This window comes from Protomyctophum bolini (assembly GCF_963924005.1).
Source record: "Protomyctophum bolini genome assembly, chromosome: 5".
In the NCBI taxonomy this organism is placed as follows: Eukaryota; Metazoa; Chordata; class Actinopteri; order Myctophiformes; family Myctophidae; genus Protomyctophum; species Protomyctophum bolini.
In genome coordinates, this window is record NC_137866.1 from 41684774 (window position 1) to 41702610 (window position 17837).

General features: G+C 45.5%; 1 protein-coding gene across 7 annotated transcripts in view; it reads left to right on the forward strand.

Moving 5' to 3' along the window:
- Positions 1-17837, forward strand: part of LOC308316020 (IQ motif and SEC7 domain-containing protein 1-like) — a 192208-nt gene that overhangs the window by 156311 nt on the left and 18060 nt on the right. For 5 of the 7 annotated variants that reach the window (XM_080764344.1, XM_080764343.1, XM_080764338.1 and 2 more), the window contains 4 exons: positions 12694-12979; positions 14040-14360; positions 15335-16305; positions 17505-17666. In XM_080764344.1, the coding sequence (XP_080620470.1) occupies positions 12694-12979; positions 14040-14360; positions 15335-16305; positions 17505-17666 (1740 nt within the window). Of the gene's footprint in view, positions 1-590; positions 1032-11814; positions 11948-12693; positions 12980-14039; positions 14361-15334; positions 16306-17504; positions 17667-17837 lie in introns of those variants that run through there. The other 2 variants (XM_080764342.1, XM_080764339.1) reach the window with 2 other exon arrangements.

The window sequence follows — 17837 nt, forward strand, 5'->3', positions numbered from 1 at the left end:
CTTCTTCTCTCCTACTGGTTAACCTCCCTGCTTTCCTCTCTCAACCTCTAAAACTCTGCTCCGCAGGGGGGGGGGCAAAACTCTGGAGGGGGGCATGTGGCCCCTTTCATCTCTCACTCACTGTCTTCCTCTATCCCTCCAGTCCCGCCACCCCCCCACCACCGCCACCCCCCCCCCCCATTCTCTGATATCATGACTGAAAAAGGAAAAGAAAAAAGATTTCCATTTCCTCCTCCTCTGTCTAGAGTCATTTGTATTCCCTGCTCCTGCAATCAGCGCCATGCAGAAGGCACCCCAGACACACATGCACGCACGCACGCACGCACGCACGCACGCATGCACGCATGCACTCTCTCTCACACACACACACACACACACACACACACACACACACACACACACACACTACAGAGAGCCACCACACCCCCTTCCCCTCTCTGCACCCCGCCCCTTTTCCATACTGCTAGCTAGCAACCTGGCAAGGCAAGAGCCCCAGACTCTTCCACCCTGCCACCCCTCCCTCACACTCCTACCAGCCGGGGCGTGCCGACGAGAGAGAGAGAGAGAGAGAGAGAGAGAGAGAGGAAAAAAGGGAGACCTCCATTTGTCTGTCAAACACTCTATAGAGCTCCACTTTAATGCAGCAGTGACTGGAGTGTGCGAGTCCCTCTCCAGTCCACTGGGAGCTGCTTTGCTTGCCTCAAGGCTAGAGCCATGGGAACGTCTGCTGGAAGCGCAGCAGCACAGCAGCAGCGAACACCCAGAGAGCTACGGACACGGACAGTGCGCTGCTGCTGCCGGGAGACTCCGCTGTGCCTCTCTGCTGCTGAAGGAGCCTACAGGCAGGCGTTCATGGGGGAGGACTGACTGGTAGTGTTTGTAATGTAATGTCCCATGCAGTCTGACTGACTGACTGACTGACTGACCAGCCGACTGACTGACTTGACTCACTCACTGCTGGCCAGCATGTGGTGTTTGCAGTGTAACTCTGAGAAGACCCAGTCTCTGCTCGAACTGGAGCTGGATGGATGGTAAGAGTATAGTGCACTGTGTGTGCGCGTGCGTGCGTGTGTGTGTGTGTGTGTGTGCGTGTGTGTGTGTGCCGTTCGTGTGTGTCTGTGTTCATGTGCGTGACTTGACTTTGGTCATTGGATGAAGGTGACACTGGGGATTTTGAAGATCACAAAACAAGTGTTTCATAAATTGTATAGAGACGCTTCTTTTTTGGAGCCTGTCGGCATCCCACTTTAAATGTAAATAAGACTTAATGGTGCAAAGTAATTGTCCGAGAGAGTCCGGGGGAATTGAAAACCGTGCAGTCTTGCCTTTTTTCTTTCAAAAGTTGACTCACCTTCTATGGAAAACAGATCATGTCTCCCCTAGTGGGTCACTGTACTTCTCACTGTACCGCTACACGGAAATAGCAGATCTACAAGCTCACAGTGCGTTGCGGACGCGACGCATTGTGAGCTTGCAGATCAGCTATTTTCGGGGCACGTGACACCGTCGCACGGCAAAAGTATAAGAAAAACGGGATTCCGTCTGTCTCGAGTATACTGTACGACTCACTCCGCTCTACAGACACCATCTGTGAGTTGGATTGACCCCGCCGCCCCACCTCTCTGCGTTGAAGGGCATTCCTGTGGCGTGTTGTGTCTGTGGCTCTGTGCTGCTTAGCGGCTGTGCGGCGTGTTGTGTCTGTGGCTCTGTGCTGCTTAGCGGCTGTGGCGTGTTGTGTCTGTGGCTCTGTGCTGCTTAGCGGCTGTGACGTGTTGTGTCTGTGGCTCTGTGCTGCTTAGCGGCTGTGGCGTGTTGTGTCTGTGGCTCTGTGCTGCTTAGCGGCTGTGACGGTGCTGCTGGTGGTGGGCTAAGGCTTCCTAATGGCCTTCCAAGGGCAGGTGCGGAATTATCTGCTGTGTGATTAAATTATTAACAACCGGGGAGAACATGACAGTCAGTCAATTCTGTTTGGCTTGTTGCCGCCGTGTGGGGAGGGTGACTGAAACGGACCAGAAGCATAATTAGTGATATTTCTCAGGTGTTTGGTTTCGTTGATGGCGTATGGCAATGTAATGACTTGTTTTAATGTAACATGCAATGTGCCGTGAAGCTCGTTCATTGATCAAGTCAAATTCCTCTGCAACTAATTAGTGTCAAGTAAGCCGTGACCGACTGGAGCTTTCAATCCAAACTCAAAGCAATTACACCTCCTCATATGCGTACTCTGTCATTTGTAGCGTACTGTAGCAATCCCTAACAGAAGTTTGAGGTTTTTTACTCAACAGATGGAAGTTATTCAACTGTCTGCAAGACGAATGATGTTTAGTTTGTTAAAGTTGGTGTTAAAGTCTTGCGGTGTAAACACTATCACAGTATGGCTGTCTTTAACCCATTCTGACCTGAGATCAGATTCATGCGAGGTTTCCACTGGACACACACTGGTCTGATGAACCCATTCTGACCTGAGATCAGATTCTAAAAATGTCAAGTCGTTCTTCGATTTTTCAAAAAATAGCAGACCTACAAGCTCGTAGCGCGCCACTCGGTGGCGCGCTATGAGCTTGTAGATCTGCTATTTTTCAATAGGTAAAGCATAACATGATGCTAACCCCAAAATGGGTGCCCGGTCAGAATGGGTTAAAGGTGTAGAATAGATGGATGCACTGTGTAGTGTACTTGCTTTCGGTTGGTTAGTAACCACTCTAACTATTGCAAAGGATGAGAGAGAGCACATTACACTTAGCTCTTAGCTTGAAGATCATTTCCTTGTCTGCAAGTGAAGTGACGCATCCGGATGCAGATGGAGTATAAATTGAGTTTAAAACGTTTACAACCAACCAGACGTTTCAGGAGTTTGGAGTCACAACTTGTCTAGGATCCTGTGGATTATATATACAGTCAACTGTCTGCTGGAAAGAATTCTGCAGCCAACTGGCCAGGCGCAGCATGCAAGCTGAGTCACTGTGTAAAGTTCAACCTGGTCCTGTGCTTTCAATAATAAAAAAACATCACATTAGTATGGATCACGATGCAAACCGCCTTAGTCAACGTTGTGCATTGTGCATGTTTATATGTGTTATATGTGTTTTTTTCACTTATACTTTATCATTATACTCGGTCCCCATACCCTTTTCCCTCTACACCAGGGGTCTTCACCCCCCCCCCCCCCCACTACATATTGAATAAAATTTGGTTTCGGATTTAGTTTCGATCTACAAGCTCACAACCAACGCCTCCCGCTAATTCTCCCATCAGAATAGGGATGCTAGGGTATTAGTTCATGTAATGGAAACGAAACAATAGAAGTTCCCTTCACAAGTTCACACAAAGATCCCCCCCCCCCCTTCTCCCTGTTGAAGACCCCTGCTCTAGACCAGAATGTCTTCACCAAACATAGCCGATCTTACAACAAGCTAATAATGCGGCGTCCCCCCCCCCCCCCCCCCCCGTTTGCCTATTAAGAAGCCCAGAAATATAGGGCCACTAGGGGTTTGATTGATTGAATGCATTATTAACAGTTTGCAAAAGGTACACAGCTGTACAGTCAGTTATACTGTATTTACACACATGCTAAAAGGATAACATAATAAGCCCTGAGGGCTTGTTTCCATTGTAGTCTTATGTATTCAATTAATCAAGGTTTATGTGCTTCTAGTGGTCACTCGTACTTGGTCGTCTCGTCACTGTGTGGTCTTCTCCTCCACTTTGACCCCGGGGAGACATTCCTTCACGCGTGTCGTTGTGTTGTGGACCTGCGCCTTGCCTCTGTATTTACGAGCGCTCTCAGAGGACACAGTAAACATCTGCCATGATGAGGGGGGGCACATGTGTGTGTGTGTGGGTGCTGTGCTGTGCCGTGGTGGGCTCATGTTGGGGGTGAGAAGTGGGGGTACAGCCCCATGGCAGTTTGATTGATAAGGTCAGTTCATTGCTGAAAGACGCGGTTAGAAATGTTTACCGCGCTGCTCGCTGCGACTGGCTTCCAGAGTTCACCCAATGAATGAATGATTCTGTTCTGCTTTCTTTCTGTTTCCTTTGAAAGGGGGGCAAAGAAAAAAAAAGATGACGCACAACTCAAAGCACAATTCTTGAAGTTGAGCGGTCCTTTTATATAGTTGATGAGAAAAGCATGTGTGTGTGTGTGTGTGTGTGTGTGTGTGCAGTAAGACCGCAGTTTCTCAAGCGTCGGTTCTGTGGACCCCCAAGGGGGCCTATATGGGTCTGTAACTCTGAGAGTGTACAAATGGACCCGTAAGGGGTCTGTTTGATTTAATTTGTACACTCTCAGAGTTAAATAAACTACAGTGTACCTGTACTGTAGATTGGTGTCCCAGAGATGAAAATAAATGGGGGTCCGTGCCCGTGGACTACCGCATATCAAACTGTGGGTCCAAGCGACTGAGACTCACGGCCGTAAAACTTCTCTTCTGTGCGTTTACTTGGGAGGTACTTAGGCTAGCTAGTTCTCTGTGCGTTTACTTGGGAGGTACTTAGGCTAGCTAGTTCTCTGTGCGTTTACTTGGGAGGTACTTAGGCTATAGCTAGTTCTCTGCCTCTCTCTCTCTCTCTCTGCCTGGCTCTGGCCTGCACTTCATTAGCAGCCCCTCTATTCCCAGAACTGCTGTAGATGTGACTCCTCTTTTCCGGGATGGAGGAATGTTTCTCCCCCAGGTCCAGCTGATGGAATGGGGTTGAGGCCCGGGCTAGAAGGGGGCCCCCGCGCTCTGGACCTTCTTCTGGATGTGTTGAGAAGAAGGGGGCTATAGGAGGAGGGGAGGAGGAGGACCCCCAAAAACCAGCCCACCCCCCTAGAACGTATGGCTGAAAATCACTGCCAGCTTGAGCTGGTTCTTATCCATTCATGGATCAGAAGTACAGCAGAGCAGGGCTCCCGCTTGGATAAAGACGGAGGAGGAGGAGGGGTAGAGGACAACCAGATTTGAGTATCTGTGCTCAATCTGTACATCACTTGAGTGTTTGTTGTTTCGGAAACGTATGACTCGCTACTTTTCAAAAACAAACTAGGAAGGGGCCCCGGGGACCCAAACATACAAAAGAACATCATGAATTAACCCCTTAAGCTCTCTTTAATAAATGGTGGAAATGGCAGATCTAGAAGCTGCGATGCGTTGTTTTTGATTGATTGATTGATTGACTGATTGAATACTTTAGTAGTCAGAGATGCAAACAACACGAGGTATACAGTCAGACATTTAGGCCAAAAGGATGACCCAAAAAAAGGTCCTGGGGACTTGTTTTCCATGTGAGATCGGCTATTTTCACTGTTTGAATGTTCTTTTTGAAAATGTCTAAATTTGCAAAAGTACAAATTTGACTGAGCAACTTTCACTTGTAGTTGAGTAGTCTTTGACCAGGAGTAGACTGTATATATGCAGTTGAGTAGTCTTTGACCAGGAGTAGACTGTATATATGCAGTTGAGTAGTCTTTGACCAGGAGTAGACTGTATATATGCAGTTGAGTAGTCTTTGACCAGGAGTAGACTGTATATATGTAGTTGAGTAGTCTTTGACCAGGAGTAGACTGTATAGTTGAGTAGTCTTTGACCAGGAGTAGACTGTATATGCAGTTGAGTAGTCTTTGACCAGGAGTAGACTGTATATATGCAGTTGAGTAGTCTTTGACCAGGAGTAGACTGTATAGTTGAGTAGTCTTTGACCAGGAGTAGACTGTATAGTTGAGTAGTCTTTGACCAGGAGTAGACTGTATAGTTGAGTAGTCTTTGACCAGGAGTAGACTGTATAGTTGAGTAGTCTTTGACCAGGAGTAGACTGTATAGTTGAGTAGTCTTTGACCAGGAGTAGACTGTATAGTTGAGTAGTTTTTGACCAGGAGTAGACTGTATAGTTGAGTAGTCTTTGACCAGGAGTAGACTGTATAGTTGAGTAGTCTTTGACCAGGAGTAGACTGTATAGTTGAGTAGTTTTTGACCAGGAGTAGACTGTATAGTTGAGTAGTCTTTGACCAGGAGTAGACTGTATATACTGTATATGTCGTTGAGTTGTCTTTGAACAGAAGTATACTGTATGACTCAAGTACTGTGGCTGAGAACGTTGTCCACCATTGGCTGATAAGCATGTGGCCTCCCTTTGTTATTGTTTACATTACTGTGTTTACAGAAGGATTGTGGGAATTACTAATGGTAGGAAATGACTCCAGATAAACAGTTAATATTTCATCACTTTTCTGCCCATATATATTTGATGGATGTAAACAGGTCGCTGAGGGTGGTGTCCTATTTTACATGTTGTTGTTGTACGATGGTGTATTGTGGCAAAAGAGAGAAACACAGATAAAGGTAACAGAAAACATTTTGTTGAATCGGCATCAGGTCTTAATGGGTTAACCGTTAATGTGTGGACGATGTGTGGACGATTCTCACATAATCATAGTTAATAATAATTTTCCTCCATTGTATCTTCAAGCATCTGCTGCTTTATAAAAGTCACGTTTCTTCCCCCTTTTCCCGCCAACACGATCAGCTGACCTGGCAGCCACAGGATGACCTCAGAGAAGGACAGTATCTCTCTCTCTCTCTCTCTCTCTCTCTCTCTCCTCTGTCCAACAATGGGCTCAACTTATTTGAATAAAAGCATAATTGTGCTGAATCCTCAAAAACACTGAACATCTGCCGCTCCATTTTGTTCTCCTGCATCATTGTCCCTCAAACGTGAAAGAAATGCAGCAGCAGCAGCAGCACACAGGACAACAAGGACTTGTAAATTAATAATACATAAGGAATACACAATAATAATTGCGCTATTTGACTGCGTGCTCCGCTCCATACACGTCTTTTATATACATACTGTAGCGTTGCTGTCGGGTGGAAACCTTGCGAATCCAAAATAACATTTTTAAAATAGTGAAAAGCTTCCAACATGTCGTACTATATTTCACTACCTGAGTGTGTGACACTTGTGTATGATGAAGCAGGCCATTCCTTTACAAAAGCACATAGCAACTATATACACATATCTGTTGGCTGAGAGAAAACCACGACAAAGAACACAATGTATGTTGGCTGCCTGCAGCTGCCCCCATGAGGAAAATGAGGTCACTTCCTGTCCCCAGTGTTTTTGTAGGTGATGAGGGGGAAAGGGGGGGGGGGACGCATCCCCCAGAGGATCTCCCTGTAGCTGTAGCGGCTATAAAAAGCAGTTTGTAATCCAGTTTTCTGACAGAAAACTCAATTGCTAACCAAGTGCTTATTCCAGTATAGTTTTGTCATACTTTGTCTGCGAATTCGCCTTAGGTGTCTGTTCATCTTGGTTATTATAAAGATACAATCTGTAAGTTGTCCTTGGTCTTCCTCTGCCGATAGAGAGACGTGATAGCAACAATGTCCAAAGTATAACATTTAGTGCCAGTATTTTATGTCCGATTCCGGTGCGCCGCCTGCTTCAAATAACTTTATTAACATTGTCGACCAGCAGGTGTCCTGCCCAGCACCAGGGTCTAAATGTCTCAATGGAAGAGTAGAGAGACCTCCTCCAACCACTGCAGATGTACTACGTTATTATATTGTATTATAATATACCATACAGATTGATTACAATAAAAATGTATTAATTACAATAAGACCTACAGTATATTGAAGCTTTAACCAATCTTGTATTTCCTCTGGGGGGGGGTGCCATCTCCTTTTTTGTGTAGAAACAGGATCTCGGTTTGACTCCTCCCCTTTTCTTAGTCCACTTCCTCCCGGGTGCTTCTGTGTTTATTCCTACTAACAACAACAACAACAACAACAACTACACATTTAGGGCACTGGTCTTGATGAGAGATGAATTGTTCAGTGATGAAGCTGTAATAAAGGTCACCCTGCCTGTAGCCGGAGCTAACGCTAGACCTTTCTGGCAACCACTGGTTGCTGGAGTATACCATTCTAACGGATTGTCAAAGTTATTTCCACAGAGTCGGCACACGTTGGTTTTTTTCTTAGACGGTGTGGTGGGTTATTCAGCCATTCTCCTCATTTTCCTCGCATAGCCTCGTTTGAAGTTCCACTGGTAATGATTTCCTCACGGTGTTATTTTGAGGGGTGCACACACCGCTCAGAGCCCTGACGTCACATCATTTGGAGCGACGCCTACGCGGAAGGGTTGACTCCCACTTTTAGGCCAGTGCAGACCCATGCGTAAATCCAGGCTTTCATTTTTCGCGCAGACGAAATGAAAGCCTGGAAAGCCTGGGTATATCGAGGCTACCCTGCCTGCAATGCAAACGACGACATCTGTTTCCAGCTGCTGTGACTTGGTTCTAGTGCAGCTTCAGTGTGTCACAGTTTGCGTCCATTGTCAGGCGGTTGGGAGAGATTCATCACCACCATGAAGGGAACACAGGATGTATATCGCTGTTTCGGGCTGTATATCTCCATATTTCCTGAGTTATTGTTTTTGTAAATGAACGCTCTACTGGCCCACTTGATCACACTACAGTAACACAAAAGTTTCAAGGGTAGCAGATCTGTTCGCGGCGCGTTTTGATCTTGTAGATCTGCCATTTTTATAAGTTGAATCCTGCAAAGTAACGGTTTAGGACATAATGAGGTTTCCACCCGACAAAGCCGATATATATACAGTATGGTTAGGGTTGTATTTGCTGTGATCTGCTTTGCTATGTATAGCAAAGCAAGTGTAAAACATGTGTTGTGAGCTTGTAGATCAGCTATTCTTGCTATTTTCCGTGCGAGGAAGTATAATGGCGTAAGTTGCTATAAAATGCTGTTATTTATTTACTATTTATTCAGATCCTTGACTTATTGGATTATCGTTCGTGACCAGTGGTCTCTGTGTGTTGCCCTAGTATAGCTCTCTGCCTGTCTGTCTGTATATTAACAAAACACATACTGTCTCCATGCGTCCAGCTCTCAGAGCAGACGGAGTCAGGTAGCGTTCATTCATTTACTGTCAAGGTATTCTGTGTTCTTGTAACCTTAGCTAAACCTAACAGTCTCAGCTCCGCCACAGTGGGGGGTTGGGGTTGACTTAATGTGATTTGTGATCCACTTGAACTTAAACCCTACTGTATGCACTTAGTTGACTGGAGTCTCCCATGCAGACTGGAGTCTCCCATGCAGGGTTCTCTACGGATACAGGAAGAGTGGGCACCCCCCTAAAAAAGAATATATATATACACACACATATATATATATACACGGCCATTGCCGTCATCACAAATGTGATGATGTCAAATGGGCATGGCCGTTTTTAGCCCAATGATTTTCCATACTTGAAATGGATTCAGCATCATGAAAACCCCCTAGTTTGACACGTCACATGCTACATAAAGCATGATGAAATTTGGAATACTTTGCCTTCTATAGGTTGTTAATGGTATGGTCACAGATTATGCTGATTACAAAAATTGCTCAACATATGCAAGGTAGCATCCGGCAGTTTCTACATGCTGGAGACCCATACTAAACATTTATAACATAAAACGTTGGTGTACTCAACATGTCCGGGTTCAACAATGGGGCTCTATGGGCTGGCTACTAGACTAATTGGGGAAGAGTGGGTGGGTATAGTGGGTGGACGGAAGGGAAATGATGGGTGTCTATATCTATGTATTACAAATGTATATGTTGACATGAACAAGGACCCCACATGGGAGGGGGGGGGGGGGAAGTATATAAAAAAAGAAAAAAATATGTAATACCCAAAAATTGTACTTAAGTACAGTACTTAGTTACCTAAGTAGCTCTACCACTGCTGGTAGGGCTAGATTACTGTTCCTTTACCCTTGCTGTAGCTATCATTTAGTGTGCTGGTGCTTAGGCAGTGTTAGACTCAGGTGTTTACATACTGTGTTGGATTCTCAAGTGTTTGTGTCAGCAGTGTGTGTACATGGAACTATTTAGCTGTTACTCTGATTAGTGCCATGTTGAGACAACAGTGTGTGTATCTGCAGTGTGTGCATACTTACTCCGCTCAGCATCTATTCTGAAACAACAGTGTTCTGAATCCACAATCCCTCTTCTCAGATGTACTGTAGTGTCACACGCACAATTGTAGAATATTGTTATTGGGAAGAATCTCCATATTTAACTTTTCTTTACAAGCATCTACAAGCACACAACGCATCGCGATGTGATGCCTTGTGAGGTTGTAGATTGTTTTGAATACACAAGGTTTTCACCTGACGAGTTACATCTCGCATCGCTTGCATGCGAGTACATAAAAAAGTTTCATTATTTAGTTGTGGTTCCTCAATGTTGCAGCAACAAAAGATGGTATTAAGAAAAAGAAACAGAAACGGCTGACTATGTACTTTAGTCATACTGTTTGTACATTGTTGTCTCTGCATTCTGTGACTATTACCTTGTTGTTTATTGACTGGCTCATGCTTTCTCTGCATATTTAGATTTTGGACTTGTAAGTCGCTCTGGATAAAGAGCGTCTGCTAAATACCTGGATTGTAAATTGTAATTGTACATTAATCATACTGTAGAATCGTTCCTGTGCATATAATAGCTCCTACTTCTAAAACACATATGTTTGCATATCATTTATTTATGTCTGTGTATGTTAAATGGTGCACTTATGTAATACCTTTTTCCAAAGCACTTTACAAGGTGCATTACATTCCCCAATTCCCTCACACAAATCTTTCACACTAATGCCATTGCAAGGCACCAACCTGTTCATCAGCAGCAGTCAGGGGTTCAGTTTCTTGCTAAAGGACACTAACAAAGGGGGAGCCGGGGATCGAACCGGGAACGTTTTTCACCTTTCCTCCTGAGCCACTGCTGCTCCATTTGTTTGTGTGTGCAGTCTTAGTTTGTATAGTCAGTGGCGCACGTGTGTGTGTGTGTGTGTGTGTGTGTGTGTGTGTGTGTGTGTGTGTGTGTGTGTGTGTGTGTGTGTGTGTGTGTGTGTGTGTGTGTGTGTGTGTGTGTGTGTGTGTGTGTGTGTGTGTGTGTGTGTGCTCAGTCAGACCGCAGTTTCTCAACAGAAACATGATGTGCAATTCATCTGAGAGTTATTAGCACTGTACTGTACATACGTAATACGCACATACTGTGCAATCCTTCAAAATGTACACAGGCACAGTATAATAAGGTGCCGTTGTGCATTTCAAAAGTCCTTGTCTAGTCAAGTCCAGTCCAACTCAGTTTAGGTTGAACCCGAACCCGAAGCAACAATATTATAAATACAGTTCACAATACTGTATCTCCCGTATCTCCCTTCAGGTTGCATGTCCACTTTGCACTCATTACTAGCTGCAGCCGAGTGCTAGTTTAACTCGGAGAGTGTTTAAAAAATGGGCTCTCCCTAACAGCTCTATCCAGAGTTAAATGAACACTCAGGCTTCCAGTACAGTACAGTACAGTACAGTACAGTACAGTACAGTACAGTACAGTACAGTACAGTACAGTGTGTGTGTACAGTACAGTACAGTACAGTACAGTACAGTACAGTACAGTACGTTGTCTGTTGAATGTTGATTTCAGACTCTGCAATTAAGGAAGTGGTTTGTGTACAGTGGATTGGGTGTGTCAGCTCACTATTCAAACACAGCATAATTCTTTTCACCCCAGCGGCAGTGAAAAGTGAAAGCACTGCACTATGAATGACAGACATGCAGCCTCACGCCTCAAGAGAATGGATTGAGCCATTTTCGGGATACTTCTAAGAGCTTGTTTCCGGCTGTGTTTACTGGCGTTCTGCAGTAAACTGGACTTTGTAACACCCACGTGCTTCCCTTCTTCAAATATGATGTAACTGTTGTGTTTGGTTATTGCTGATTGGCCCCTTTGAAGTGGCGTATAGACTTTGGTTCCCTAGGAGAAAGCACCTCGGTGCCCTCTGGACTTGACAGAATGGTAGACAAGATATGGAGGAAAAGCTGGCATTTTTTAGAAAACAGGAGGTGGTCGTTGCGCGCAAAGCAACGACCGTTCAGTACGACTGAATGTACGATTGAGTGAGTACTATAGCCTTTCAGTTTGTTTAATGATTACTTATAGCTCTGTTGACAGTGTCTGAGATCAAGTCAAATCTTTCAAACCTACGGTATTCGTTCAATTTATAGACATGTCTGATGTCAGCGGAGTAGAATGTATAATTTATGACATGACACGCTTGCAGACATTCTTCTAATTGTAATTATTGGAGACACTCTTAGCTCCTTTAATCAACATTCATTCAGTGTTGACTGAAATGTCAGCCATGTATTGAGAAGCAGTGGAATCAGCAATTCAATGAAAAAGTTGCATTGGTAAACTCAAAGTGCATGACTTGCATTCGGCTACGTAGCTCTGTTTCAGGTCTATTTGCATGTTCAGAATCACATAATGCGGATGTTTCTTTGTAATAATTGCACAAATGGTGCCGTTTCCAGGTAACCGTTTCCACATAGCGTGCATGTGTTACGGGCGTTCACTGTGCCTGTCTTGAGTCATAGTATTACACACTCATCATCAGCTCATGTGACAGTCAAATCTTTTTTGTAACTTTGAGAGTCTTTACCATTTGCAGACTCTCGGGGGTTAACAACCTTTGGCACCGAGTGCACAATCTAATAAGAAGGATCACAGACAGCGGAACATTCCCCCGATGAATGATGTCTGAATCACTTTGTACTTTGCCAGCATTAGCTTCCCCGTCGCTCATCTTCTGTGTAGGTGATAAAAGATAAGCCTAATTTTCCTTGTCTGTGTGTCTGTGCAGTGTGGAGGGGGATGGACGGCCCAATGAGAGTGGCCCTTCCCTGGATGGCGGAGCCAGCTACGGCCGCGGCCCGGTGACTCACGGCTCGGCCATCAGCCCCGACCGCTTCGACGCCGGGCCGCTGTACGGCCACGGGATCCAGCCCGGGCCGCCCCAGAGGCCCCGTCGGGCCAAGCTGCAGCACTCGCAGTCCATTCTCCGCAAGCAGGCCGAGGAAGAGGCCATCAAGAGGTCCCGTTCGCTCTCGGAGAGCTACGAGCTCTCCGCCGACCTCCAGGACAAACAGGTGCGCTGTCGTACACAACACGACAACACTGATAATGACATGTTTTTATAAAGCACTTTTACAAACAGGGCTACAAAGTGCTTTACATGTACTTGCATGCTTTACATGTATTTAAAGTGCTTTACAAGTTAACCCATTTTGGGTCGGGAAGCCCTTTTGGTGTTAGCATTATGTACAAGCTACGAGCTTGTAGGTCTGCTATTTTTGAAAAATCGAAGAACGACATAGAAACATAGCTTTTTCTGAAAACTGTCAGGATGTAGAAGACATTTTTAGAATCTGATCTCAGGTCAGAATGGGGTTAAAAGAGCAACAAGATGACCATAAAGAGTTAAAACAGAGTCAAATCAGTGACTAAATAAAACAGAGAAATAAAAAAATCTAATTAAATAGATATAGGACGCAAGAACACACGTAAGACAATGACTGGTTTTCAGAAGTGAAACGTGACACTGATTTTTGCTAGCCTTAGCTGCCTTAGATCCTCAGACAGGGCCTTGCAAAGCCTTAGGAGACCTCGGGCAGCAAAAGCCTGATCTCTCCGGGTCATGAGGTGAGGGCACCAGGCAAGCATATCTGAAATGTCCCTGCAGAGCTTTAAAAGACATCAGTAAAATCTTAATAAATATATTATGAAACCAGTGGAGACAGATGGGTGTGATATGGTCCCGATTCTGAGAATATGTTAGCGGCTGAATTCTGTACAATTTGGAGACACGATATATAATAGTTGGGGATTTTACTGTGTACAGAAGACACTCACTCTCTAACGACCTTCCATCATTCATTCAGTCTGTTCATATTAAACAAACAGATGCTTTGACATTATTTTGTGCTGATGGACCCTTTTTGTGCCAAGGACCCCCATCTGAAAATGTTTTGTGCCAGGAGGGACCCCTCAGAAGAGGAGATTTGTGTCACATATTTCAAAATGATTCAACATTTCTCAAATGAATTGACGATTTGACGTGCTGCGAGTTAACTGAAAAACGTATGTAAAATCTAAAAACGACACAGGTGCTTTCTCTTTTTTAACGGGCCAATTAATGTCGTTCCTCAGGTGGAAATGCTGGAGCGTAAATATGGCGGACGCTTCATAACCCGGCATGCGGCGCGCACCATCCAGACGGCCTTCCGCCAGTACCAGATGAACAAGAACTTTGAGCGGCTGCGGAGCTCCATGTCCGAGAACCGCATGTCCCGACGCATCGTGCTGTCCAACATGAGGATGCAGCTGTCCTTCGAGGGCCCAGAGAAGGTCCACAGCTCCTACTTCGAGGGGAGGCAGGTGTCCATGACGGAGGACGGCACCCCGCTGGCCCTGGTCCAGTCCGACTGCGGGGACCTGGATGGCCACCCGCAGGCCAACATGGCACCGCAGGTACACCGCTAGACCAGTGGTTCCCAAACGCTTTGGCTCGAGACCCAAAAGAGACATTTGATGTCTCAGTGTCGGAAGAGGCATCTACCTTTATATGTCTGTGTCTCCATATGTCTCCATATGTCGACCCACATGTGGGATCCGACCCACTGTTTGGGAAACAGTGTCTTAGTCATCTTCAACAGTATCCATAACATATACATTCAGTAACATAATTAAACTGTAACATAGTTTAAGGGGATCGGAAATGGACTCGGGCTGAAGCTAAAAGCTTATATGCCTATCCTTTGTACATTGTTCATTATGGTTGACAAAAAGCAGCTGCAATCCACATAAATCAACGGTAAACAAGTTTCAGATTCAAGTACATAAATCTAAAACACAAAAGCCTACAACCATCGATAAGCGTGTCGGTATAAACTGTAGATCCATATTAAACATGGATCCATATATGATATAATACACTATATTATAAATCCATTATTATGCATAATAAACTATGCATAGTACTACCATATATACCATATCCCACAATCCACCAATAGTCCATTAATACTCGTATACCTACATATTATACAAAACCTTCATACTGTGATTACTGTGCAGGCCTGTCACCATTATTACATAATCACCTAGGTCGTTTTTTTCCCATAATCATCATAAGTGTTTCGGTATAAATTAATCTGTTGAAAAAGCTTGTAGATCGGCTATTGAAATTATTCAAATAAGTACAGATGTTTCAGCCATAGTGCATTAACAGTCAAGTCAGTCATTTATTTGTATCGTTAAGTTATTTGCCACATCTGCTCTGTACATTTTTTGTTTACAAAGCCTAAAATGCATTTTATTTTGTGTTCCATTGTTTAACACCAAATGCAATTAAATCATTAATCACAATTATTTATATAGTTATTTTAATTTACAACTAAATATGAGTAACTAAAATGTCCTGATTGTGACGACCTTCCCCCCAGGGGGACCTGACGGACGCCATCACGGAGCTGGAGGATGCGTTCTCCAGACAGGTCAAGTCTCTGGCCGAGTCCATCGACGACGCTCTGAACTGTCGCAGCCTCCAGGGCGACGAGGGCCCCGACCCCGAGGCCCTCAGGGGCCACGACATGGAGCGGGAGCTTCCCTACCAGGCCAAGCCCCACCGCGGGGCGGCCGGGCGCATGCACGACGAGATGCTGGCGTCCTACAGCGACGTCACCCTGTTCATCGACGAGGAGGACATGGCGCCCGCCATCGCCCTGTCGAGGCTGGCGGACCAGCCCTCCAGCACGGAGTCGGACATTCGGCTGCGCTCGGCCAACTCCTCCCAGGAGTACTGGCCCAACATGGACGGCAAGGACGACGGCCGCGACACGGACACCAGCTGCCGCAGCACGCCGTCCCTGGAGTGCCAGGAGCAGCGCCTCCGCATGGACCACCTCCCGCTGCTGACCATCGAGCCGCCCAGCGACAGCTCGGCGGAGCTCAGCGACCGCTCCGAGCGCGGCTCGGTCAAGCGGCCGGCGCTCTACGAGCCTCACACCCACATCGTGACGTCGTCGCAGGCCAGCCCCAAGCACATCTCCCACGGCCCGCCGCTGCGGGCGGCGCCGCCCTCCTCCCGGGGCGGCGGCGGCGACGACGAGGCGCCCATGCGCCACCGCCATCGGCAGCTGGAGAGCCACCTGGCCATCAACGGCTCGGCCAACCGGCAGAGCAAGTCGGAGTCGGACTACTCGGACGGCGACAACGACAGCGTCAACAGCACGTCCAACTCCAACGACACCATCAACTGCAGCTCCGAGTCGTCGTCGCGGGACAGCCTGCGCGAGCAGACGCTCAGCAAGCAGACGTACCACAAGGAGACGCGCAACAGCTGGGACTCGCCCGTCTTCAGCAACGACGTCATCCGCAAGAGGCACTACCGCATCGGCCTGAACCTCTTCAACAAGTAGGTGCTCAGAGCTCTTAAGGCTGGAGCTTCGGTGGGGATTTGAGTGTGAATGACCCTCAGTTTGATACGCATGTTACATTAACTTCATTTAAATGTAACATAACCTCTTAAAACCTATTATGGTGGACCGGAGTCCCTCAGGGATCTGTACTATTGGATTTTCTGTTTTCTGTTGTTGTGGGGAAAGCTTTAGCTTGTTGATTTGCTATGTTCTGCGAAGGTCTTCCCGGCGATAATTAAGTGGTTAATTAAATTTAACTCAAAAGTCTGTAACTCTCAAGGACGCCTGGGTTTAAACTGCCTCATTGTGGTTTATTTATGTTCTTAATCAGGGTGCTAATACTGAAAAGATGAATGAACGAACAAATGAATGAATGAATGAATAAATGAATGAATTTAGACCCTTTAGTTATTGTTGGGGTATTTGCCACTGTGCAATTGCATTTTGCAATTTGCATATAAGTGAAATAGATACAAAGAGACAGAAAAGTAGAGCTGTTTCAACTTCAGCTACAAAGATACGAATATTCCTGTAGCTTTGTATCTTTTGTATCTGCCAGTGTGAATACAGCAATTGGACACAGCAACGTCTATGCATTACAGCACAGAGAGCAGTCTTGGGTTTAGCGTCTTGCTCAGGATCAGACAAATTGTACTCACATGTTTCAAGTCATTGAAAAATATCCCGTCTTACAAAGATCACTCCACATCATTCAGAGAACCACGCAGACAACATCAGTGTTATACAAGACAGTAAGCATTTTTATTTTACATGAATGAAGGATGCTATTTGGTTAAAATTTGCACTTGAATTGTGTGTGAAAGACCTTCTAGTGCATCTAGAGTGAAAGAAGATAAGCACACCTTGTACTTTTTATGGTATTTTTTTCATAAATGAATGTCTTACTATGTCTTACAAGAGTGTCGTGCAAAAGAAAGACAACACATTGTGAGCTTGTAGATCAGCTTTTTCCCCAAAAGTTTTTGAAGGTGAAAGTTAAAGTGGTTAAGTCTATCAGTGGGTTTTTGTAAATATTTAATCTGCGATTGAAAAGTATTAATAACAAGAGCTTGTGACTATAGCTACATTGAATCCAATGGAACACAGGTTTCTGTTTTTCTGTCCATTTCCTGAAAATCGCAGTTTTGGACAGGAACGATTATCATGCTTGTGTTTTTTTGTTTTTCTTTCTCAGGAAGCCAGAGAAAGGCGTCCAGTACCTGACGGAGCGAGGGTTTGTTCCCGACACACCCGTGGGCGTGGCTCACTTCCTCCTACAGAGGAAAGGTTTGAGTAGACAGATGATCGGAGAGTTCCTCGGCAACCGACAGAAGCAGTTCAACAGAGATGTCTTGGAGTGAGTATGGTCTTTGATTTGAACCACTTAAAGCTCAATATACTTCATCGTCCAATATATACTGGAAATTGGGGCGCCCGCTGGCCTTAGTGTCTCTCTCTCTCCCTCTCTCCTCGATCTTGTATCTATCAATAAAGGCAGAAAAGCCAAAAACAAATCTTAAAAATAATA